Raw genomic sequence first — 26,427 nt, 5'->3', positions numbered from 1 at the left:
GTTAGACCATTTTTTATTTCATTGATAAAATCGTCGTATTGGATTTTACAAACGGTCCGAAGGAGCTATGACCAGGCGAGGTGAGTAAATATTGTTTTTATTGTGTTGTTTTTACGCGATGGGAATCTCTTGTTATTTTGGGTAGTACTATTTTTGTCCGCTCTAGTTTCGGTGCAATGATACAATTTTGACGTCCAGGAAAAGAATTTTGTTCCTGGTTAATACGACTAGGCCTTGTTTTTGAGCTTCCTTAGCTGGCGTGAGCCTTATATTACAGTTTATTGTGTGGAAGGGCTATACATATATCATTTGCGTGGGTATACACATTATCATATTTTTTGCTACACCTCGCTACATACTGCGGCGGTTTTTGCCACTTTGATTGTTGTTGGGGCTCCGTAACTAATTTGTACTCTCTCTTTAAATTAACAATGTACAATTCTTTAAGTTTTGCTTCAATACCTCGTAGTTTACATTTTGCTACTTTTTAAAATCCCAATTGCCTTCGAATCGCCTAGGTATGTAGTTAAAAGACTAATACATTTTCGTATTTGCACATATTAATCTACAACACCAACAAAAAAAAGAATAACATAATATATTTACATAAATTTTTCGACACAAATAGTGTGTGTCTGATAAAATCGAAATCTGAAATGATAATATGTATTTGTCACTTTCGCACTTTTTCAAGGATGCAGCACCTGCTCCACCGCACGCAAATACCCATTACTCATTTTTGTGCCCGAGAGGCGACCAAACAAATTTTAATATTAGAGACAACTTAGTGAAAAATGGTGGATGTATATAACTTATAGTGTGCCAGACAATATATCATTGTTGTAGAGTAAATACTTTGGATGTGATTTTTATGTAATTTTTCAGGACGTATAAAAAAAAATTTGTGAACACAACAATGGTTGTAGTTACTATTTTAAGCGAGAGGCTTTTGTAAGTTTTGCTCCAACAAAAATCAGTAAACACAAACTTTGTAAATATAAATATGCAAGGTTCTCCACACTAAGGCGACTATATAAAGAGAAGGCAGTGTGGAAATAACAAAACATTTCGTGAAACATTCTTTATGCATTTCAATTAATATGTTCATGACTGCCAATTCTGTGAAATATTTTACTGAAATTTGTAAGAATTATTAACTGCCACATTCAAGAAATTGCTTTCTTAAAATTCAAGCAATTTTGTTAACAATCGCCAGTCCCCCGAATTGCCCTTGTTAAATTCAGAAAGCATTTACAAAAGTGATGGATATTTATGGAAATGTACACTTTAATATAATGTTCAGTAAATTGTGTACTTAAATGTGTGCAGATGGTCATACTTTGAATAGTGTCAGAGAAATTAAAAAAATTGTCATTGAATTTATAGTGACCCTACTGTATATGTTTTTTGGTTTTATATGTGTGGTGCACCTAAATATTTAATTTCGAACCAAGGTCATGTCCCTGTGTGTTCTTTATAATAAATGAACATTATTAGAGAATGAAAACTATAAGTAATATTTCTATAACAATGAGATATTGTTTACATCTAACACATATTATCAATTGTCAACATGAGAATTTCAAAAGAACCAAGCAGTCATGGTGATGGATGGTAGGTGATATAAAACATTAATTGCAATAAAACAAGAACTAAACAAACTAAATGGAGTACCACAAAATAGTATTTTGGGATCATTGCTCTTCATAATATATATTAATGACATGCTTAAAGCATCCCATCACTCAATGGTGCGCTTTGCGGACGATTGTACAATGACATATATTAAAGAAAATGAAGTAAATACAAGTTTAAATTCATTAATAGAATGGCTTGAAAGTAATAATTTCAAAATCAATTTAGAAATAACAAATATCATGAATTTTAAGTTGAGAAAAATACCTAGTAAGATAAACGTAGAGTACAAAGGTACACACATCGGAGGCACAAATATAACAAAGTTCCTAGGCATACAGATGGATGACAAAATTAACTGGAAAGCACAATTAGAGAGTATTTGCACTAAACTCAACACTTATGCATATACATTATATATGCTTAGCAAAGTTGTAGATAGAGACTCAGTTATGTTGTGTCCATATTAAGATACGGTATAATATTTTGGGGCTACGCAACTAATGTGAACTCAGTTCTTAAGGCGCAAAAAAGATGTGTCAGAGCAATTTGTCGATTGAAGAGAACAGATAGCTGCAAACCATATTTTAAAGATCTTCGACTACTGACTGTTCCTTCACTTTATATCTACGAAACTGCCGTGTATGTCTAAATGCACTCACACTTGTTCACACGAGCTCTGAAGCCAAGACGATGTGACCAACTTCATTTGATAGCCTGTAAAACTACCTTCATGCAGAAAAGTATTTTTGTAATGGCAAAAATTTACAACAGTTTACCGGAACCACTAAGGTCTAAGAAAAACCTTATGCTATTTAAAAAACAATTAAACAAGTTACTGACTAATAAAATATACCATACAGTGTCTGAATTTTTAAATGATAAATCCCTAAATTCATTGTCTAATTTTTGACATTGGACTTTATTGACTTTATTCATGTCACAATATTACTTTGACATCTAATTACCATTAAAATCGACCCATGTAACTATCATCGCGTTTGAATTCTGACCGACTTATTAAATCCATGTGTGCACGCTCATGTAACATTATTGAAAAACGCAACATGTTACACCTGGTTTAGTCTGTCGAAGTGCATGTGAGTGAATGTATTCAATATTTATATGCCAACTGTTTGGCCGGACACTGTGAAATTATGCGTATTTTGCACATGTCAGCTTCTATATAACCCGTGTTTCCACAAATAAATGAAGTATTATTATTATTATTAATTATGGTGTTTGCTAAGCTATTCAAATTGTCAAAATTCCTCATGTAAATATGAACTTTTTGTCAGACACTCAAAGTACAAAATTTATTATATTGTAAACTGATATCTGGAACATTACAGTGTACTGCTGTATGCAAAAATAACTAAGAAAATACTTCTGTTATTTACCTTTTAACATTATGTAAAAATAAACCGTAAATATTGGATATTAGTTACGTTTTTAATGTATATAAAAATCCAAAGAAGCCGTTTTTACAGTAGTTTGTCCTATTAAATGTGTATGAGGAGGTAGCTTTAAAATACAGCACTAGAATCTGGTGAGTCATTAGATATGATGCATGGTATGGTGTGACAGACTGGTGTCCGCAACTCGAAATCCAGACACCTATACTGCGTGTCATTACAGATATTCAAAAGTTTGTTAAAAATATATGAATTACCGGCCACTTAGGACGTATTATATATATTAAATTGTGAGAATGCTACACTTTCTTACTATTAGCATATCCCACCGAAACCAAGTCTTGAACACCTCCTGAACGCCCGGATTAACATTGGACAGGAATTCCATCAGAATGATGATTAAAGCTCTGATGACTTAAATTAGCATATATTGTGAAAAAAGTGCCAGATGGCTTGTCTATTAATACCAACAATTAACTAATTTGTTAGGCACTTTTTTCAATGGACTTGCTATTGAATATTGTCAGAAAAATCTTGTTGAAATTATCCCTTGTGCAGCGCTACATAACAGTTACGTAAACTTGCACTCCTTTTTTTTTTTTTTAAAAAAAAACTTGCACTCCTCCCGCACCGCGTAGAGGCCTGTAGAAAAAAATTGTGGGTTACACCACTTTAACGCTGATAGCTTCATTTGTTTTTTGAAAAACAAATGAAAAACAAACTGAAGTAATTTATCGAAATTCAATTGAAAACATACAAAACCTATACTTTAACACGATTAATGCAGCTGTACTATGTGAATCGCAAAGTTTTGAAATATATTAAAATAATTGACACTCAAAAGGGAGCCGGGCCCGATAACATACCACCACCCTTTATCAAACGCTGCAGTAATGCCCTTACTTTGCCTTTTTATATTATTTTCAATTTTTCTTTAAAGACAGGTCAATATCCAGAGGAGTGGAAGAGAGCGAGAATTGTACCCGTTTTTAAAAAAGGCGATGAATAAATTATAGACCTACATCTATTTCACCCTGTTTTGGGAAGTTGTTCGAGAAGCTTCTCTACCCTATGATATACAATCACATGAGTTCCTCATTATCCGATTTTCAGCGTGGTTTTAGACGAGGTCGGTCTATAATTATCTGTAATTAATTTGGCTTCCTTTGTCTCCGAAATAGCTACTGAACTTGATAAGGGATCGCAAATTGATGTCGTTTATACTGATATGTCTAATGCATTTGACAAAGTAAATCATCTCATCTTACTTTTGAAACTAAAAGCGTATGGCATTGAGAATGTTTTATTAAACTGGTTTAAATCTTACCTTAATAACAGACCCCAAATCGTTGTTGTGTCTATTTCTAATTTTTATTAATGATATATCCTCACACCGACGTAATAATTCTCCAAAATGACCTAAATAAAATAACACAATGGTGTTTATCCTATGGTATGGTCCTCAATCCTAGTAAATGTTAACACATTTCGTTCACAAGAAGATTAAAACCTGTTGCATCTGCATATCAGTTGAATGGTGAACTATTAACTAAGGTCAATGAGTCCGTGACTTAGGAGTCATTATAGACAGCAAACTAAAATTTAGTGCACATTGATAAAATTATTCATAAGGCAGTGCGAATGTTGGGTTTTATTCATTGACTTACAATTATATGGACGTCGGGTCCGCGCTAAAAAGTGTCCGCACTTGTAAGGCGCTAAAATCGTATACAGAGCGCTACACTCCGCTTTAGTCTTCATTTGTTCTACTGACAGCGCGATACTGCGATGACATTACAATTTAAATTTCGAATAGGTTGACTTGGGACATTTTTTTCGTGGTTTTTTGTATTAGACCCGTCGTCCATTTATTTGTAAGTCAATGGTTTTATTAGACGAAACATGCGTAATTTCAATGAACTCAATACAAAAATTATACTCTACAATAGTCTAGTTCGCTCTCGCCTTGAATATGCCTCCATAGTATGAAATCCAATGTACACCGACCCGTCTCAGCGTATAGAAAACATTGAGCGCGCCTTTACAAGGCATATAGCTTTTATTTCACCCAACACATCACATAAACGTCCTTATGACCAAAGAATGAAATTTTTTAAAATATCCACATGACGAAATCGACGAATTATAGCTGACTTGTCTTTTTTACATAAATTAGTAAATGGTGAGATATCAAGTTCTGCAATACTTGAAAACGTAAAGCTCTCAGTACCATACAAATACCCCAGATCTCGCTTAACTAAACTTTGTAATATTCCCCATGTCGAACTAATTTAGGTTTCCATCATCCACTCTCCAGAATGTCTTCCCATTACAACCGTTTATCTGTAAAACAACCAGAGCTGGATATCTCCAACGATACCCTAAAAATGTTTAAAACAAAACGGCTGACAATACTTTGAAGCCACGTCATAATTTGTAATCCTATGTTCGTTAAATCTGTAAGTGTTTTAAGTTTTTAATATTTATTTTTGTTTTGTTTAAAAAAAAGGAACGATCTTTTGTTTTGTTTATAATTATAATTAGGTATTTTATAACAATATTTTCCTTTTTCAATTAACACATACACACACTTAGTTGTGTTCTAATTAATTTCTACAAAGTTGTGTGTACCAGTAATAGGCATATGTATAAGAACAATTCCTCTTACCATAAAACATTTTTGAACAAAGCTACATATATTTATGCTGTTGGTGTACCTTTATAAATATATAAATAAACAAACCATTTCGGGCCCTTTAGAAGTCTTTAGGATCACAGCTTACTGTCATGGTATTTATTAGACATATTTTGAACTATAGTTACAACAATGCATCTGCAGTTAAATTATTAATGTTTGTTAACTAAAAGTAGTTTGATTTTCGATGTTTATTTCAAGATTAGGCAACTGTAGTAACCTTGTATATTTTACTTTCAAAGACTGTAACTGTTGTCATTACTTTAGTTAACTTGAAATTACAGTGTATATAAATTTCATATAATTCTATTTAGTAGGTTCATTAACTCTCTGCAGACCTGTTATCATTGGAAAAGTGATAACAATAATACGATAGGAAATTGTAAAGGCTATATTATATTTATATCAAACATTCTATGATAAGATCCATTTCTGATAAGATATTTAATGGAAATAACTCGATTAATTTAATGATTCACACAATTATGTAAAATTATTTTGTTTTGTATTTTGTGGTATTATAGAGACTACTTCATTCTTATGTCCTTGATTTCATACGATACGCTTTGCTACCTGCTTCTTGACGCATACGGCAAAAGGAATACACTGCTGGCACCCATGTCTCCCGAAAACTTCAATTGGGGGCTGTTCAAGGCGCTGTATGGCGCGATCTACGACTCACGCGTCTATTATTTATATATAAAAAAAGAATCAGTGTTTTTGCAAATCGATTAAAAATTCCATTTCATGCAAAAGTCTGTGAATAATACAGGGGCAATAAATAACTGTATAAATTAACATTTTGGTTTAACAGCATTAATTTTAACTTCGAAAAAGAAGCGCATTTTTAACCGACATGAAAAAAGGAGGATGTTGATTAGGATTGTATTTTTTGTGAACCGATTTTGATGATTCTTTTTTTGTTGGACAGAGGGTACCTTAGTATTGGTCCCATTTAAATTTGAAAACAATATTCCACCTCTAAGGGTGGCAAACTAGATGTAATTCCAATAAAAAAGGCAATAAGCACTCTGAGCTCGATTTTTAAAATAAAAAAGTTATTGCAATCATTATCATCATGCAATATGTGGAACAAATTATGCGAATAATAATATTTTTGCTAAATCGCGCACTTGGTGTAATAATGCTACATCTCCCAAATTACAACTTTTCAGAAGAGAGCTTTAAAGCTTCTACGAACGAAATTAGTCGATGGTTTTTTGTAATATATAATATGTAATTTGTTTCATGTAGTTCGTATTTTTTTGTATGGCTTTCATGTGATAAAATTACATTTTTTTTAATAATAAGACATTTATTCATAAGCACATTTATATAAAAAGTTAACGGTTTGAGAAATGCGGAATCTAGTACTAATGAAAAGGATGAAGCCTCAGCCCTACATGCTGCTTTTCTTATTTTGACGAATGATCATATGTGTTTTTATTATACCAAGGGTACAAAATACTGAAACATACTTATGGTATAGGACCCTTCATTTTCTTTTTAGGCGTTTATAGACTACCATCATCCTCGCTTAATGTCAGTGAGATTTTGGCCAAGCGTGTTTTATAACAACAAAAATGTGTGTAGAACCTCATGTCAAGGAGAGCACAGACAGTATTCTCTGACATAATGCGTATCGTAATATACGCTCTAACATCAAATACCGATACTTCCCAAGGAAGTTGTTGTAAGTCTAAAATACCATTTTTTCTTTTTAACCATATTATAGTTTCTAAAAAAAATCATTTCAATCGTTAAAAGTAAAAAAAATCATTGAGTGTTATGTATAATTTCTAACATGGAACCATACAATATATATTATTATTAAAAAAAGATTATTTTCTCAAACATACTCGGAAATGTTTGCATTACTTTCAAAAACGAACACGGAAAGTTTGTCATATAAGGACCGTGCGACTTCTTCCTAGCCAAGGCCTGCAAAGTGAGTATGAAAATCCATTACTGTCCTCTACTCTAAACTTTTAAATCTACCTAATAATAATGAACTACGTAAACAGGCAAAAAAAAAACTCATACAGCCAACTGCCCAGATTCATAATTGCGAGAATTAAAAATACCAACTGTACCGCTTACTTAAAAAAAAAAAAGACAGTGGCGGTAACATTTAAAGTAAAGTGTTTTGGTATTCTTTTGCTTTTACATCTTTTTTGTATTTTGGTCGCGAAAATAAGTGCTAATGAGAAGAGCGATAACGAAAATACAGTAATAGATACACAGTCAAACATATCATCAGAAGTACAGCAGACTGCTATTAATGGGCCAGGAAAAACAATAATATTTTCTATTAGTAATTGTATTATATAAATTTATATGCTAATTCATATTTTTTTTACTTTTTCTGTTATACATCTTCATCTCTTTAGTGTTTTATTATTTCCTCACATTGTTAGAGAAAAATTCTATACATGCCTCGGCGGGAACGGGGATTGCTTGACTCGTATTAATACAAGGTCTCGCTGGCAATCCCTTACTTCCCGGCCTCTGCAATAATGTACTATTAGTATTTTGACTAACAACAACTTACGTGGGAGATATCGAACTGAGGCCCTTTTTAGTTCAAGTTGATGTACAATTAATAGTTTACAAAATCCCAATAATCAAGCTTGACAATGACATAGGAAGTTTGGTTACAATAGTGCATTGTATAACATGTCACGTTTCAATGGTTTAAAACTCGCCAAGCCTTTAGGGATTTTATTGTTGATTTTCATGACTCTGTAATGAATAATAAAAGGCAAAAACCACTGTTTGAAATCAGTGAACAAAATATTGCACATGGAAACTAAATACTCAAAAATGACGGAATTCTGAAAACACGATTTGAAAAATTACTCAATAGAACCAATAAATTTATATTGTCGTTTATAAATAAGTGAGTAATTTTTATGTATAAATAAAACTAATCCCATTATTCGCAATAAAATTTATTCAGTTTTTTTTTTCATTTTTAAATCGTGTTTTCTGAATTCCATCCTCAAAAGCCTCCAATGACCAGGGTTGGCAGTAATATCAAATGATTTTATTTAGTAATATACGGAACTGTGCCTTTTTTACGTTGTTTTTATAATTACAATAATAACTTCATAAATAACACAAAAATTGCACAACTCACTATAATTTTACAATTTTTTTCTTCGAAGTCATCAAAATACAATAGAAGTGTCTATCTTATATATATTTGACATAAATAAACTACTCGTACTTAATATCAATAATAATCTCAGTACAGAGTACTAAAAAAACCGACCTCAAAAGTACGTGGAAGTACGTCTATTTGCTAAGTTTTATTGAAATATCCCCTAGTTCGTCACTATACAGGACTTGACACTGGAGGTAATAAAAAGTATATTGAGAGAAAAACGCCTTGAATTGGAGAAATAGCAAAATCAACCATTAAAATAATTGCTCCTAAATTAAAGTTTAGGCGCTATTTATAAAAATGAATCTTCATGCGTGAACAGCCAACCTTAGAGATGGATGATTTTCAAAATGAATTGGGACTACTATGGAAGTACCCCTTTCCAATAAAAAAAGAATCGTGAAAATCGGTTCACAAATACCGGAGTTATCGCGTAACATACATACAAAAAAAAGAACATGCAGTCGAATTGAGAACCTCCTCCTTTTTTGAAGTTGGTTAAAAATATATTTTGTCTGTATTATTATTTTTATTAGACAAACATTGAAAGTGATTAAAATTAGTAAAAAAATTATTACTAATTTCATTTCAATTAATAAATTTAATTTAATAAAAATTGTAAAATTAAAATAAATTAAAACATATGTAGCGTAAATTAGAATCGTCTTTGAAACATTAGGTATTTTAATTCATAATTTTTGTAACTGTGGTGAAAAATTTGCATTAATATTAGACATATAACTGGTTGATGACTTTATCATCTCAGTGAGCTGTGACTATGCGACCTGTATAGGGCCCGAAATCTTGGTTTGTTTAAAAAACAAACATGCGGAATTTAGTTCCCAAAATATAGTTCAATTACCTATGTGTAACAATCGTCAAAACCTAACAACTCCAAATGATTCAAGTTATTGTTTATTTGTTCATATTTATAGGGACACACTTCACACTGTGTCTGTTATCAGTTGTACTTTGATTGCATTGCAATAACAATAATATTACATTATATTGTCGTGGTTACTCATGTGTACAAGCGTTTATGACACGTTCCCATTATGTCGCAACGTTTTGTTTATCGTAGGACGTAGGACTCGATCTCTGATGTTTGCAAGCAAAACAAAAAATATATTGTAAATGTTGAATACGTACGTGACGATTTCAAGTGTAATAATGCTTACCTATGAAATAAAGATTATTTTGATTTTTTTTTGATTTTGACTGTGTCGTGGACGTTAATTTATCATTGAACGACTGTCGTGTCTAGCTGTTGTCACTAGATCGTGACGACAATTTATCCGTTCACGGCAGCCGCCTTGTCGTTTGCACGACAGAATCGTTTGTAGCTACGATTATCTGTCGTCACGTTTTTATCGTGACGTTTTACTTATCGTCAGACGACTGTAGCTCTTCCCATTATCACGAGTCTGTAGTCGTAACGTCAAAAAAATTGTGAACGATGTTAATCGTGTGTTACTATATGTGAACACCTTCATTTAAATATACAAGCTACGACACTTTGAACTCCACGACTATCTGTCGTCACGACATAATGGGAACGCGCTCTTACATTGAATATTTCTGCAGGCTCAAATTACAGATTGTTGTTTGTCATAATTTTGATACTATGGTGCGGTCGTTATATGGAGCGCAGTGACAGCCTATTATCGACCAGAGCTGAGGTTCAGTCCGAAGTTAACCACATGTTAACAAATAAATGTGTTTTAATATTTTTTATATTGAATATCATTATGTTTTTTACTACCATGCCATATTTTTTTTTTGTGAGAATACTCATACTCATATGAATCGTAATTAGATGCTAAAATGTAAACAAACAAAGTCATTGTCAAAGTCTGAATGCAGGCGTGCGAATCCGTCTATTTTTAACGAAATTTGAAAAGAAGGACGTTTTTAATTTTCTACAAATTTATTTATCTATTACAAAATATTAACAAGGAACAAAAACTTTAACAACAGCACACAATAATTTAACAAACGCGCTACGGAGACAACAAACATTCGAGTTCGCGAAACGAAGTACGAATGACATCTATGTCACAAAAAAAAGGCGGCACGAAAAATATTTTTGATCCGGATTGTGTTACCAGTCATAAAATTATTTACGACCTTAAACATAGTCTTTTATTATAATTATTGTATTGAACGAAATTAAGTAAAAACATATTGCAAAATATGAATCGTTCCAAGTATTATCAGATTACACTTTGAAAAGTTTGTCAACTTTTATTAACGCTCAGTTATCCCCTGTGTTTACATTTTGGATAACAAATTATGATTCATACTATAGTTGGTGTTATTGATACAAACATTAATCAACTCGAAGAGAAATTCCTTCGATTCGGCAAATTTTTGCTTGAACTATGGTATTAACTGCCTCCGTGGCCGAACGGTTACCACCCTGGATTGCCACGCAGAGGTCTCGGGTTCGATTCTCGGGGCGGGAGGAATACTTGGAAGGCCTATATAATAATAATAAATTCATTTATTTGTCTTGAAAACGGTAATACATTTCCAATTATTAGGTTTTACATATTGATTCGCGATTGTTACACATGGGAAATGAAACTATTTTTCCGGATTTAAATCGCGTGTATTTGTTTTTTCAACCGTGACCATGGGACCTATAAAGGACCCGAAACGTCGGTTTGTTTGAAAAATCAAATATACGCGATTGAAATCCGGAAAAATAATTTCATTTCCTATAGTAATACATTTTATAATAAAATCAGAGACAGTATTAATTAACAAGACAAAACGGTTTATGACTCAGCGGTCGCGGGGAACCCACGGTCTCTGTTGTTCTGTCATAACCTTGTTGAAGTATTGTAATTCAATATTTATTTTAGGACATCGAGTATTATAATACATAAATTAATATATTTTATTTTAAAACATGCAAAACACTATATCTATTTCTCTCGTGAGTTTGTGTGTAATTTGTGGTTTTCTATCTGTGAGTCTACTATGGACAACGAGTACAGAATATTACTACACTTAAATGTTATTAAACATGGACTAAAAGGACTCAAATATATAAGTAGAATACAAAATAAACGCGTTTTTGAACCAAAAGCGAATGGTTAACCATATGGGTGCTTAGATGCTTAAATCATACTCAAGTCCTTGCCATTAGGGTCGTATTTCCAGTGCTTGAAATCATACTCAAGTCCTGACTTGAGCATTGGATAGAGTTCTGGAATACGACCCTGTGTGTGCATGGCAACCGTGATACAGGGTTTCCCTAGGCTATGAGTGTGTGCCTTATTATTATTAATGGCGATGAAATTTCATAGTTGGAAGACCAGGTCAATCTTGTATGAATTGTTTGGTACATTTATTATTATGTAAATACCTTTGTTGTAACATTCCGTAACATTTTTAACTAAAAAGGAAACTAAAGCCTTTTTACCGTAAGCATATTTTAGCATTTAACAAACATTTTAATATTTGCATAACGTTTTACCTATTGCGTGATGAAAATGGGCTTCTTTTTCGTAGTGAAACTCAATGCAGTTAAACCTAAAGTTGTCGTATACAGTTAGTTATTTTCCTTGTAATATTTATAGCTTCTTGTATGTAATTGAATTTTTCAATCGTTTTACGAAACACCGAATAGTTTGTCGGTGCTACATTGTTGCCATTTTATACGGATTATTCATATTGTGATTTCATTTGGATATTTTAGTGGTGTTTTAAGGTCATAACTGTTTATTACCTAAATTTTATTCAGAGTTTTAATTACTGTTGTATGCAATATTGCACTTTATGAAGAAACGTTAAAGGTTTGTGAGCATGCCTTGTTGTTGCCGATAACAATTAGGTGCACCCCATATTTTATCATGTCATATCTATCTACGTGCAAGAGGTGGGCAGCAAAAACGCAAATTAGTTCTGGAATGATTCAAATTCAAATTCAAAATAATCTTTATTTCATAGGTAAGCATTATTACACTTGAAATCGTCACAATGGTTAAACTCTACCGCTCATTCGTAAGGCAGATTCCCCTGAGAAGAATGAGCAAGAAACTATAGGGATTGCTCTTTGTAAATAACATTTGTATACATTCAACATTTACAGTATTTTTTTTTGTTTTCAAACATCAGAGATCGAGACTACCTCCATGAGCTAAACGGGTTACTACCACGGATTTTTGTCATCCAAGTACGCAGAAGTTGTATAATAGCCTTTAGTATAAAGTTTTTGTTTCACTATAGTGTTAAACCTCGTGAAAGGCAAATTTTGTATATCAACCGGAATCTTGTTATAAAAGCGTATACATTGCCCCTTAAATGATTTTTTGACTTTGTGAAGACTATCAAGAAAAGCAGTTTATTTCTATTCCTCGTATTAATGTTATGTCTGTCACTATTTTTCATAAATAATATACTATTCCTTTTAACATAAATTACATTTTCATAAATGTACTGTGAGGCTAGTGTAAGAATGTTAATTTCCTTAAACTTATCTCTCAAAGATACTTTGGGGCCCAGATTGTAAATTGCCCTAACTGCGCGTTTCTGCAGGACAAAGATTCTATTGATATCGGCGGCATTACCCCAAAGCAAAATGCCGTATGTCATTAGACTGTGAAAGTAGCTGAAGTAAACCAATCTAGCGGTTTCGACGTCTGATAATAACATGTGTAAAGTTAAGAGCCTATACAACCTCAAATGACTTTGGTTGATTCTGCATAACAGTGAAAGTGTAGAAACAATCACATAGAAGTGGAAAAAATATATAAAAATTGAGGATGTACACTGTACAAACTATACGGTGTGAAAACACGATTCCTAAATATTTTCACGACAGAACAAAAACACAAACTTACTTAAATGAACCGTATTACTACAGGAAAAAATTCAATTCGAGCTGAGGTAGTATCGATTCTTACGTCTCACAGTAAAATGAAGCAGTTTATTAATGTTGTAATATGGCAAACGTTGCTGGAATCCGCTGGTAGACTACAAATTAAGCCAAATATTAATTTTAACATTTATTTTGTCTTCTCCGGAAGGTTGAGATCAACAGCGGTTATGTGATGGTGATGTCGCACGCTGAGGGCATGGGCGACGCGACGCTGCGCGACCGCTTGCCGGCGCTGTGGCGACGCATCGAGGATGCTCATTACAGCTACCTCGAGACCGATGACAGTCCAGAGAAGTTGCAGCAACGGAAGAAACTTGAAGGTAAGTCTAATGCCAAAATAGCCCGAAATCTGTGATAGTCGGATGTGACCATTGACTTACAAATAAATGGACGACGGGTCTAATACAAAAACCACGAAAAAAATGTCCCAAGTCAACCTATTTAAACGTAGTAACATGTCAAGGAATATGAAAAAGCTAAAACGTTGAATTTAAATTGTAATGTCATCGCAGTACTGTCTAATTTTGCTTGCTTCGCTGGTAGTCGAACAAACGAAGACTAGAGCGTGAATGACGCTCTGATACGATTTTAACGCACTATAAGTTCGGACACTTTTTAGCGCGGACCCGACCTCCATATTTTAATTGTAAGTCAATGGATGTAACTTATAAGACAATGCATCGAGGACGCTCACTACAGCTACCTCGAGACCGATGACAGTCCAGAGAAGTTGCAGCAACGAAAGAAACTTTAAGGTAAGCCTAGTATCAAGATAGCCCGAAATCTGTGATAGTCGGATGTAACATATAAGGCGACGCATCGAGGACGCTTACTACAGCTACCTCGAGACCGATGACAGTCCAGAGAAGTTGCAGCAACGGAAGAAACTTGAAGGTAAGTCTAGTACCAAAATAGCCCCAAATCTGTGATAGTCGGATGTAACTTATAAGACAACGCATCGAGGACGCTCACCACAGCTACCTCGAGATCGATGACAGTCCAGAGAAGTTGCAGCAACGGAAGAAATTTGAAGGTAAGTCTAGTACCAAAATAGCCCGAAATCTGTGATAGTCGGATGTAACTTATAAGACAACGCATCGAGGACGCTCACTACAGCTACCCAGAGACCGATGACAGTCTAGAGAAGTTGCAGCAACGGAAGAAACTTGAAGGTAAGTCTATTACAACATAGCCCGAAATCTGTGATAGTCGGTGGTAACATATAAGGCGACGAATCGAGGAAGTTCACTATAGTTCTCTCGAGATTTATGAGTTTCCACACGTGTTGCTGCAGCGGATTATACTTGAAAGTAAATTGAGCACCGAGGTAGCACGAAAATTGTGACAGTGAGAGAGCTAACCACATACCATCGTTCAGACCACAAGAACATGTGGTGATAACAAGAAGATGTGGCAATACTGATGAATCTTAAAATTATGCCTAGCTCTAAAATTATGTCTTAGCCGTGGTAGCCTGATGGTGCTTCCCAACTAGAGGGTCGTGTCGAACTCACGACATCCGATCCATTCGAATCCGGGGTTTCATCTCTAAATATCCTGGATTTATGATTGGAAATTTGCCACGAGCATTATGCAAAAGAGCAAATGATTCGGTGAAGGAAAATATCGTAAAGAAATTTGCAAAGCAATTGAATGATGTATGTGAAGTTCCGCATTGGGACCGCGTGGGAAGTACCCAAGCCCTCTCATTATCAGAGGAAGAGAAAGCCTGTGTCCAGCTGTGGGATTATATATAGACTAACTATTATTATTGTTAAGTCTAACTCAACATTGCTGCAGAGAAAAGTGATTTTCTTTTAGATAGCGGCTTATATTATTATATTCGGGTATTGAGCAGTGTCAGCTATAGCGTCTTCATCTGGTGCAACAAAAAAATGGTCGACAAAGACTGCGAACTTACACGTCCAATTTATTATTGATACTTTTAACCTGGCTTTAGTAAAAACGTTGAAATATGGTCAATGTATTTCGATCTCGAGCGCTAGTGTCTATAACAAATCAATGTTTCTTTCCAGGACTCATAGTCGAGTACCTATCTCTGGTTCCCCATGAATGTAAATTCGGCCTAGCGGAAACTGGCAAAGTGTTCGAGCGTACCATCAGAGAGTTGCCGGAATTCAGCGCTTATAGAGCTGGTCTGGGATGGGCAGCGTTAGCGAGATATGCTGCTAATCTACTTTCTCAGCCCTGGAGGAAAGAATATAAGACTATACGGGTGAGTTTTATTTAATGCCTTTGTTATGATATATTTGAAAGATATAATTGATCTATTTTGTAAATGTGCACTAATTTAAACAAACCATTTTTTTATGTTTGATATATATAAATTAATTGTTCCGTCTATATTAGTTGATCTACGGATAAAGTACAAATGAACTGCATTCAAGGTAAACACCATCATTATGTTTAAGCATACTAAATTAATATTTGGTATTTGAAAAGTCGTTGAAAGACCAAGTACAAAGACACGACGCAAGCACATAGAAAAATTCGTGAGGTCCGTTGGTTCGTTCCGTGGCTTAGTTGGTATAGCGTCTGGCACGGTATGCAAGAAGACGTCGGTTCGAATCCGACCGGATCGAAGGAATTTTTTCTGAGTGTTTTTTCTGAGTGTTCGACCTTTGTATTAATAATTATAACAAACTAGTGGAGTAATTTCACAAAAAATAATTGAATATCAATTCAATAAAAATTTAATTAATACAGTGAATAGCGTCATCTCTCGTCAGGACTGGTAGCTGTAAAGGTACTAACTGGGTGATAAATCTGTAATAGATTTCTCATAGATGGCGCTACGACTAAAAAGTCGTTGAAAGACCAAGTACAAAGACACGACGGAAGCACATAGAAAAATTCGTGAGGTCCGTTGGTTCGTTCCGTGGCTTAGTTGGTATAGCGTCTGGCACGGTATGCAAGAAGACGTCGGTTCGAATCCGACCGGATCGAAGGAATTTTTTCTGAGTGTATTTTCTGAGTGTTCGATCTTTGTATTAATAATTATAATAATATTTGTTCCTCTTTTTTTATTACTGGTCTTCTCTTTTAACGATTGATAACATTTATAACTAGTATAACTTTTGATTTTGATCTCCCAATAAATCTTGGTTACGTCCTCCATTCAGTAGGTTAGGTTATATATTAATATCAATAATTGTAATTCTTTCAAAGAAAAAGAAAACCGATCTCAAAAGATTGCTTATCGACTTTTTTCGATTTCCATGGGATCCCCTCATCTGATTCTGACTTCTTGGTGACAATGGGACTGTTACAGATTCCTTTGTACATTTTATATTTTCTTTTCTGGTTGTCATGGTGCCGGTGATTTGTTGATTACATATATTGTGTCAAGTGAAAAGTCTACTTTTATTTGTGGAAAATAATTAGCAATTTGTGATAGCCGAAACGAACCCAAAACTGCATCAGGGACCACCTCAACAATATATATAACCATTGAAACAAAAAATGATTTTCAAAATCGGTGCACAATTGATGAATAAATTGGTGAATACACGGACGTGCCTATAATATTTGAGGATTTCCTGCGATTTTCATGGGATCCCCTCATCAGATTTTGACTTGGTGACAATGGGACCACCACAAGAGTGTACCTTTTGAAACAAAAAAAGACTTTTCAAAATCGGTCCACATTTGACGGAGATATCTGAAAACACAATTATAAACAACGTATATAATCTTCTCCTTTTTTTTAAAGTCTCTTAAAAAGGGATATGTTAATTTTTTTTCCAGTTATACTGCGGGTATTATAAACACGAGATCGAAGCTAATATGGTGGGCGCCGAGACACTTCTTCACGCGATGGGGTACAAGTCCATGGGGGCGGGGAGGTTGGAGCTGTTGGCGCCTATATGCCCTGACTTGGTCACAGCGATATCCAGGGATGCTATCATCGCACACACTGAGTGCCAGGTATATTTTGTTATGAAGTTTTTAGCAGAATTAATTCAGACTAGTCGTCTTTTTAATGCGCTCCAGCAACATGTAAGACAAGCTTAGACCAAATCGACTCATACGTAGAACAAAGACCTATGTGCAAGATGCTGCTTATTCTCGGAACATTGTACATTTCGTTGATTGTTCTTGACTGCGGATATCCACAGTCAAGATCGACTGTTGTTCGATTTTATATTTCCGAAACGAAACAACAAACACATCTCTCACATCTCTCTCAAAAAATCTGAAAACACCTTTATATAGGTCTTTTGAATAACGAGATTATGTTTTAACCTCTTCTCGCTGTATAATCACATCGCACTTTGCACTTCGGATGAGTCGAAATCATCTGTAAGGCTGCTAACAGATATAATCAACTTCATGTAGCTGAGACCAGTAGCTGTAGAGCTCCTTGTAAAAGAGTTCGTCCAGGGAAGTACTGCCACCTTTCTTTTTAATTAAATGGAAACATGAATGAAATTTTTTTAAATTAAATTTGACCTACTTCTGCTGTCCCAATTTTTTTCGTCCCATACAATGAAATGACCTCGTCATGGAACAGAGTCGATCAGCACTAAAAAAAATTTGACCAATTTTATTCGTTTTTATGGACAACTCACGCTTGACCAAAAAATCGACTATACCAAAATTGTTTTCACGAAAAAAAGACTTAATGGTTCCTAAGACAGTTTCCTTGTATCTTCTATTTTGTCGGATTTCCCCATAGAGTCCCATTACCAAGAACACTATATGTATCAACAGCTTTTGTTCCACGACTTCGGATAATTCATCAAATTTTGCTTTCGGTCAAAAATAAAAATATTTGAATAGATCGCTCTAAAAGGTGCTCTGTGCGGTAACAAAAGAAAGCGCTTGCGTAAATTTGTACATGTGCAAAACTCAGGAGCGGGAGTGAGGGTCATCAGGGAATCGGGGAGGACACTTGCACGTTTGAACTTACTATCTTACTACCAAATACAAAAAGTAAGTAAATCTAAAAAGTGTCAGATAGTATAACAAAAACTTGAAAGTTTACTTTTAAATTTAAATTTATTATGTTTTGTAAAAATGTAGCAAAAGTTGTTGTTTATGATTTTAGTAATATAGCCATGCGAGGTTGTTAGTATATTATAAATAACCCAGTATATACCATGTAACTATAAAATTTTGGTTTATAGTACCTCTGTTACAAGTGTAGCATCAGTCTCAAATGTTTTTTCTGTTCGGTCCAGTTATTGACTGGTAGAGATTGTCAAAATAATCGTCAAGTCTGTAGAACGAATTTTCTATGAAAAAGGGCTCTTATCTTTTTTATAAATTCTAAGTCGGACAATTCGGATATAAACAGAGGCAGTTCATTGTATCATTTTATCTTTACATGGGAACCTTGTTTAGTATAATTTGCAATCTCGTTTTTCGCACTATCAATTTGTCCTTGTTTATAGTATTGTCAATGCGTATATCTTTGGCCTTTTTTATGTTTTTGTTTTTATGTACTACTTTAAAGGAATTAAAAATATATACTGATGTTATTGTCATGGCCGTTGGTTGTATGATAGTACAATACTGCAGAGGCCGGGAAGTAAAGGATTGCTGGACGAGTATGAGTTACAAGGCCGAGGTAAGGCCTTGTATTATAAGAGTCTGGTAATCCCCATTCCCGCCAAAGTATATATAGTACTTTTTTCAAAGAATGCGAGGAAATATATAAGACTAAAGAATGACTGAAGGATAATATATAATTGGAAAAATAAATCAAATTTTCCATGACAAATTTTCTTTCTTGTTGTAATTTAGGTGGAGTTAAAATTTTTAATTAAAATTTTCCTCTCCCAGTGCTGGTAATGTAACTTGGTTGTATATTCTATTATATATTCTGGTAACGAGGGAAATATATATACATAAATTATTGTAGTTTCGCTCTTCTAAAATTTATAAATTGTAAAAAATAGGAATATCAAAAAAGAACTTTAAAGTACTTTCGTTTACTTTATCTCCTTTTTTTCCAATTAAATTCTTGCAATTACGGCCCCTGATGCTAATAAGCAGTTGGCTTTTTGACAGTATTTTTTAGTCTGTTTACATAGCTCTTTTTTTGGTAGATATACTTAAAAGTTTAGTGCAGCAGGCAGAAATGAATAAATGTTTATATTGCTGGCAAAGATTTGCACGTTCCATAAATGGTAAATTTTGTGGGTTTTTTTTGAAAGTAATGCAGTCATTGCGAGCATGTTTGAGAATGATTTATCATCTCAAAAGAAAGAAAGTTTTTTAACCCTTGTGAGAGTGGAGTCCATACCAGGCGATTAAACCTGTATTACAGCTTACCAGCCTGTCACTAAGATGTCTTACATAAAAACAAATCAACTGTTGGTGGTGTTGTGTAGCGAAATCATTAATTAATTAATTCAAATTGTATTGTCCAATATCGAGTTGTACAACACTTTGTAACATCAATGAGTTATATCATAGTTTCCCAAAGTGGTCCCTTTTTTTTTTTTTTTTTTTACGGGGGGGAAATCTTTATGGATACCCCTGAGCCCAGGGAGACTCAGGGGTTATGTGGGGACTCTCCCTCCAGACTGGAGGGCCTACCCCACTAAAACCGCCCCGGGTTTCCCTCTCGCCGGTTGAGTCGGCGCCGTGGGATCAGTGAACATTCACCACGACGCCGCCCGGGCCCAAAGTGGTCCCTACCGCCTCTGAAGAAAGTCCTCCAAGTCTGTCCAAGGGGTACTACCTAAATTATCTATATAAACTACACTACAAATATAATATTTTTTCCTTGTGATTTTTTGTGTTAATATCATTGACTTACTATTATATGGACGTCGGGTCCGCGCTAAAAATTGTCCGCACTTGTAAGGCGCTAAAATCGTATACAGAGCGCGACACTCCGCTTTAGTCTTCATTTGTTCTACGGACAGCGCGATACTGCGATGACATAACAATTTAAATTTCGAATAGGTTGACTTGGGACATTTTTTTCGTGGTTTTTGTATTAGACCCGTCGTCCATTTATTTGTAAGTCAATGTTACTGGTCTTCTCTTTTAACGATTGATAACATTTATAACTAGTATAACTTTTGATTTTGATCTCCCAATAAATTTTGGTTGCGTCCTCCATTCAGTAGGTTAGGTTAATATATCAATAATTGTAATTATTTCATTGAAAAAGAAAACCGATCTCAAAAGATTGCTTATCGACTTTTTTCGATTTCCATGGGATCCTCTCACCAGATTCTGACTTGGTGACAATGGGACTGTTACAGACTCCTTTGTACATTTTGTATTTTCTTTTCTGGTTGTCATGGTGCCTTTGTGTGGTGTTGATTACATATATTGTGTCAAGTGAAAAGTCTACTTTTAACTGCCTCCGTGGCCGAACGGTTATCATGCCGGACTGCCACGCAGAGGTCCCAGGTTCGATTCCCGGGCCCGGAGAAATATTTGTATGGCCTCCATTTATTTGTAAGTCAATGGTTAATATAAACAATATAGTCACACCCCGGACACTACATACAACGGTCGAAAGTTATTTACCTACTACAACTACTACAAACAGCAAAGCGCTATCTGCACACGCGCAAATGTGTGCGTGAAGTGGCATGGTTACCCATCACTTTCTCGTACCTATTAGGTATGTGGTAAGAGCGACAACACAGCGAAAATTCTAACGCGAATCAGTTGTCTATAATTCTATAAATAGAGTCCTAATAATTATACATGTTCACTAAGATTTTTGTATCGATATAATATATATATAATCATATAAATAATCGATATATCGTTATCGATTTGCTTAATGCCGCTGATATCAATAGAATCTTTGTCCTGCAGAAACGTGCGGTTAGGGCAATTTACAATCTGGGCCCCAGAGTATCTTTGAAAGATAAGTTTAAGGAAATTAATATTCTTACACTAGCGTCACAATAGCGTAATTTATGTTAAGAGGAATAGCAATCTCTTTATGAAAAATAGTGACAGACAAAACATTAATACGAGGAATAAAAATGAACTAGCTGTTCTTGATAGTCGTTTTCACAAAATGACAAATTCAGTTAAGGGGCAATGTATACGCTTCTATGACAAGATTCCAGTTGTTATACAAAATTTAAATTTAAAAGGTTTAAAACTATAGTGAAACAAAAACTTTATACTAAAGGTTATTATACAACTTTATGCGTACTTGGATGACAAAAATCCGTGGTAGTAATCCGTTTAGCTCATGGAGGTAGTCTCGGGGTCGTATTCTAGAACTCTACTCAATGCTCAAGTCAGGATTGCACTGGAAACACAAGCACTGGAAATACGACCCTAATGGCAGGGACTTGAGTATGATTTCGAGTGCTTTAAACCATACTCAAAGCCTAACTTGAGCATTGAGTAGAGTTCTAGAATACGATCCTAAATCTCTTTGAAAGCAAAAAAATATATTGTAAATGTTGAATGCGTACAAATGTTATTGTTATGTACAAAAAACAACCCCTAGAGTTTCTTCTCAAGAGCCTTACGAATGAGCAGTAGAGTTTAACCAATGTGACGATTTCAAGTGTTATAATGCTTACCTGTGAAATAAAGATCATTTTGATTTTGATTTTTCATTAATTCACTAACTAGAATAATATATTCTTCAATATATATTTTTTAAATATTAAAAGCACTTAAAATGTTATATTTCGGACAGTTACGTTTAAATAAGATAATCAAGGTATTTGAAATTACTTGTCCAACTTTATCATTAGTGACCGTCAACGTGGTGCGGTATCTAAAACTAGGGCGGAGAGGAGAGTGTCCATTCTTGTTACTTTTTTGTTCTTTGATGTGCCGGATGTTCGCTTTTGAAAGCAATATTGTGTGTGCCTCCAGATAATGACGCACGTGTGGGAGGCTGTGTGGAACTGCGGTGCGCGAATCACGTGGGCGGATGTGGCAAGGGCGCGGGCGCAGCGTGCGGGAGGGGCGGCCGCCGCTGCCGCCAGTCTCGCCGCTCCGCATAGCGACTTGCCATACGTCGACAGTGAGTAGCCAGTAACATAATTATAATAATAAGAACATAATTATAATAAGTAGCAGAGCTCCTTGTGAAAGAGTTCGTCCAGGGAAGTATTGCCACCTTACCCATTTGTGCCGCCAAGCAGTAATGTCAGCATTACTGTGTTCCGGTTTTGAAGGGTAATGGTGAAATTACAGACACATGGGACTTGTCAACTTATGTCACAGGGTGACGGGCGCAGTGGCAGTGCCCCTCAGATCTGTGCAATTTAAAGCTCAAGAGCCACACAAGAGTGGCTCTGCAACTGTTATGTATAGGCTCAGGCGCACGACTCATTCGTCCCGTCACTTGATAAATAATAAAGAACAAATCACCATGACATTTTATTTTCATTGAAATTGCATCTATGTGCCAAATTTAATTGAAATTGGTTAACGGAAACTGGGTGAAATTGAATGGACCCGGGGAAGGGGGCGAAATTCAAGAACCGGATTCGAAGTTGATTCGAGACCCTCCTCCATTTGTGAAGTCTGTTAAAAATTCCGTGAGATATAAATGAAAAACATTTCAAAAAACAAATACCAGACATATTTGTGTATTGGCCATGTTATGTATAATATTTTACCTGAAAGATTTTTCAAGTGATTTTAGAATACCCCATTTATAAAAATTGTTGTCTTTACTTAAAAATTTAGCTCTATATGTCGTTTCATGTATCTTCATTATCGTGTACATACATAGAATTCTGTAAAGACCGAAACAAAAGAAAAATTGTAAAGATGGTGGCGTGTTTCACTCCTCTAAAGTATCCTTTTTCTCTTCTGATTCATTTCAATGCTAATTTTAAATTTTCTCCTTCCAGGTACAGAAATCTACTCCAACATAGCACCTTCAATATCAGACCCTCACAGAATTGATCCTCGATATCACACCTCAATGATGCCCTGCAACCATATATGCGAAGACAGCCCTTTAGACGAATCGGGCAACCCTATCATGCCCTACGTCGTCCCCAACGTAATACCACCCCATATGATGTATCCTGTCCCTCATCAACATATGAACGATGTCATGCCAAATCCAAATATCACCGTACCCATGATGACTCCCTATGGAGTGCCTTATTACTATCCTGTACAGTCTCCTTATATGATTCCTACACCTGTCTATGCTCCAATAAAACATGCGAACAACATACCTGTTAATGGGTATCCCATACCACAATACAGGTATCCATCCGTACCAACAGGTCAACTCATAGAGTTGGACTCTTCATATGAAAACGGTAAACATTACAGAGAAGATGAACGGCACAAAAAGAGAGCAGACAGTTCTAGAAGGAACAGCACATCGAGATCTGGGTTCAGTGACACTTCAATACCGAGTATACCACGGTCCGATACACAACCAGCTTTAAGTAAAGCCAAGGAAGACGGCATGGGGACATATGAAAGTTGGGATTATGTATTTAGGAACTTATCAAGTAAAGATGAAGGGAATGACAGAAATCGATTTTCTCCCTCACTAGACCGGGATTCCAGGACATTGGATAGATTAGACAGAGAAGAACGGAGAGCAAAATATCAACCAACAACTTTAGATTTAGAGGATGGCCTACAAGCGTTGAATCTCGATCGATCGTATGACGAGGACGCGTACCGAACAGCTAAAGTAAATGAGAACTTAATGAGGCTAAAGCAAGAACAGGAGTTGAAAAAAGCTAAACAGTTGAAAAAAGTTGAATCGAAGAAGAGGATCGAATCCGTACCCAATCCTAAATCAGACGGTTTGGTGTCAAATAAAGTGGCTCCGGACAAAGAGAGGTTATTAACAAAAAAGGACATAAAAGATAGGAAAGATGTGATAAAACAGCAGAATGGAACAGTGCCAAATGCAGCAGAAGTGAGGAAAGTGAAGAAACCAGCCATGTTCGTCGCTGCTGAAGCGGAGAAACCGAGGAAGCTTGTGGAGAATGGACACACTTCAGCCCATGGGTCTAGGAGTCTCACAAGTAAGCTTCTTTATGTAACTTGTAGAATATAATAACGCATTATAGCCCCGCATTAGAGAAACCCTGTGTCGCGGCTGCCATGGACACAACTACAAATTACACCCAAACTCACGAGAGAAATAGGTAATATAATTGTAGAAGCTTGTCAAAGCCACAGGCTTTCTTATCTAATATTATAAAATGCAAAATGTGAATATACTATAATAATTACTTTTATATATAATTAAGAAAATATTGTCATATCCAACTGGGCCCATAAATATACTAAATATTGTAAATCCTCATCTCTTGAAATATAATTTGCAGTGCCCTACAGGGTCCATAATACGCAGTACCTTAGCTTTAAGCTATTGTCATCCTTGTAACATTATGGTAAATGCAATAAAGAATTGAATTAATATTTGATACCACAATTTGCAGATACGTCGCCTCAGAACTACGACCCGAAAACGCAGTTAATTGTGTCCCTGGACGAGCCCGACGCCAAAATCAACGGCGAGCGTCCCATAAGCCGCACATCTAGTCAACCAGAAAACAGAGCTGACAAATGGCAATGCTCCACTTGTACATACTTGAACAGACATAGTCTGCAAGCCTGTGAGATGTGTGGGAAGTCGAAAAAGGGTCCCGAGATCCAACCGCTGACCAGCGGCGGCAAAGAGTGTCCCGCTTGCACTCTCGTGAATCAGCGAGACGCGAGAGTCTGCGACGCTTGTGGCACCAGCTTGGAACACTGTCCTACTTACATATAAAGTCCTAAATGCAGTGATAAGTTTGATTAGAAAAAAACCAGCAATAATTTTTACAAGTGTATTATGTACGTTTGAAAATTAGTCACGTAATACGAAAAGATTGCCAATTGGATTCTAGTATAACGAAGAGTGATTTTATTTTTTTTTTCAGCGGAAAGTTAAAAATCGATTTTGCAGAATCGATATTATAGAAAGAGTACATTCGATACGAAAATAATCTATAGATTGAGGGTCTTTGTTGAGTTAAAGTACCCGTGGTTGCCAAGTATTTCTAATCATTTAATTTTTATTTAATATTAATCCTTTTTGGTGGGTAATTTTTTTTAAATTAAGTAATGCGGCTGCACAAATTTTGTTGTCACTAGTTCCTTTCGCCATTGCTGTTGACACAATATTCCATTTGTTGAAAGCATTTAATCATATCTGTTTAATCTTGACAAGTTAGTGAAGAATCATCATAGCAAATATTTAGAATTTTTGACTGTTGCCAAGACATATTTAAACGACATAATTGTTTGAAAACGCACAAAGAAATGTGTTCTTAAGGAACGTTTCCTCGATTAAGAAACGTTATTAGAAATCTTTTAACGCTACCGCAGCTGCAGAATAATTTGAAAATTGAATTTAAATTGTTATAAACATTCGTTGGTAACCTGTCAAGTTTAAAAATTTGTTACATTTGCTCATGATTTGTTTCCAGAATTTAATACTAGTGTTTTTAATATTAGTTTGACGCTTCGCTACAGGGTAACGATTGGTATAGATGCGGAATTAATTATATAAATTGGGTAGGACAGATAGTACATAAACGGTCTAAATAACTTGAGAGTTAATGCAATTCGACTGAAAACCCCTGTAGAACCGTCAAAAAAGACAGCGTGAAAAAATTGATAACAT

General features: G+C 35.0%; 1 protein-coding gene across 1 annotated transcript; it reads left to right on the top strand.

Moving 5' to 3' along the window:
* The first annotated feature begins 51 nt into the window (after nt 1–51).
* Nucleotides 52–26,427, top strand: LOC113230799. Its single transcript, XM_026464888.1, has 7 exons — nt 52–80; nt 13,948–14,119; nt 15,836–16,035; nt 17,568–17,747; nt 22,641–22,791; nt 23,630–24,778; nt 25,199–26,427. Exons 2-7 carry the CDS (start codon nt 13,972–13,974, stop codon nt 25,528–25,530), a joined length of 2,160 nt encoding a protein of 719 aa, XP_026320673.1. The 5' UTR covers nt 52–80; nt 13,948–13,971; the 3' UTR covers nt 25,531–26,427.

The sequence above is a fragment of the Hyposmocoma kahamanoa genome, unplaced genomic scaffold, assembly GCF_003589595.1.
Source record: "Hyposmocoma kahamanoa isolate Upper Pololo Valley unplaced genomic scaffold, ASM358959v1 64, whole genome shotgun sequence".
NCBI classification, from domain to species: domain Eukaryota; kingdom Metazoa; phylum Arthropoda; class Insecta; order Lepidoptera; family Cosmopterigidae; genus Hyposmocoma; species Hyposmocoma kahamanoa.
The sequence above is the reverse complement of the archived record's forward strand: the minus strand, read 5'-3'. Positions and strand labels throughout refer to the sequence as shown.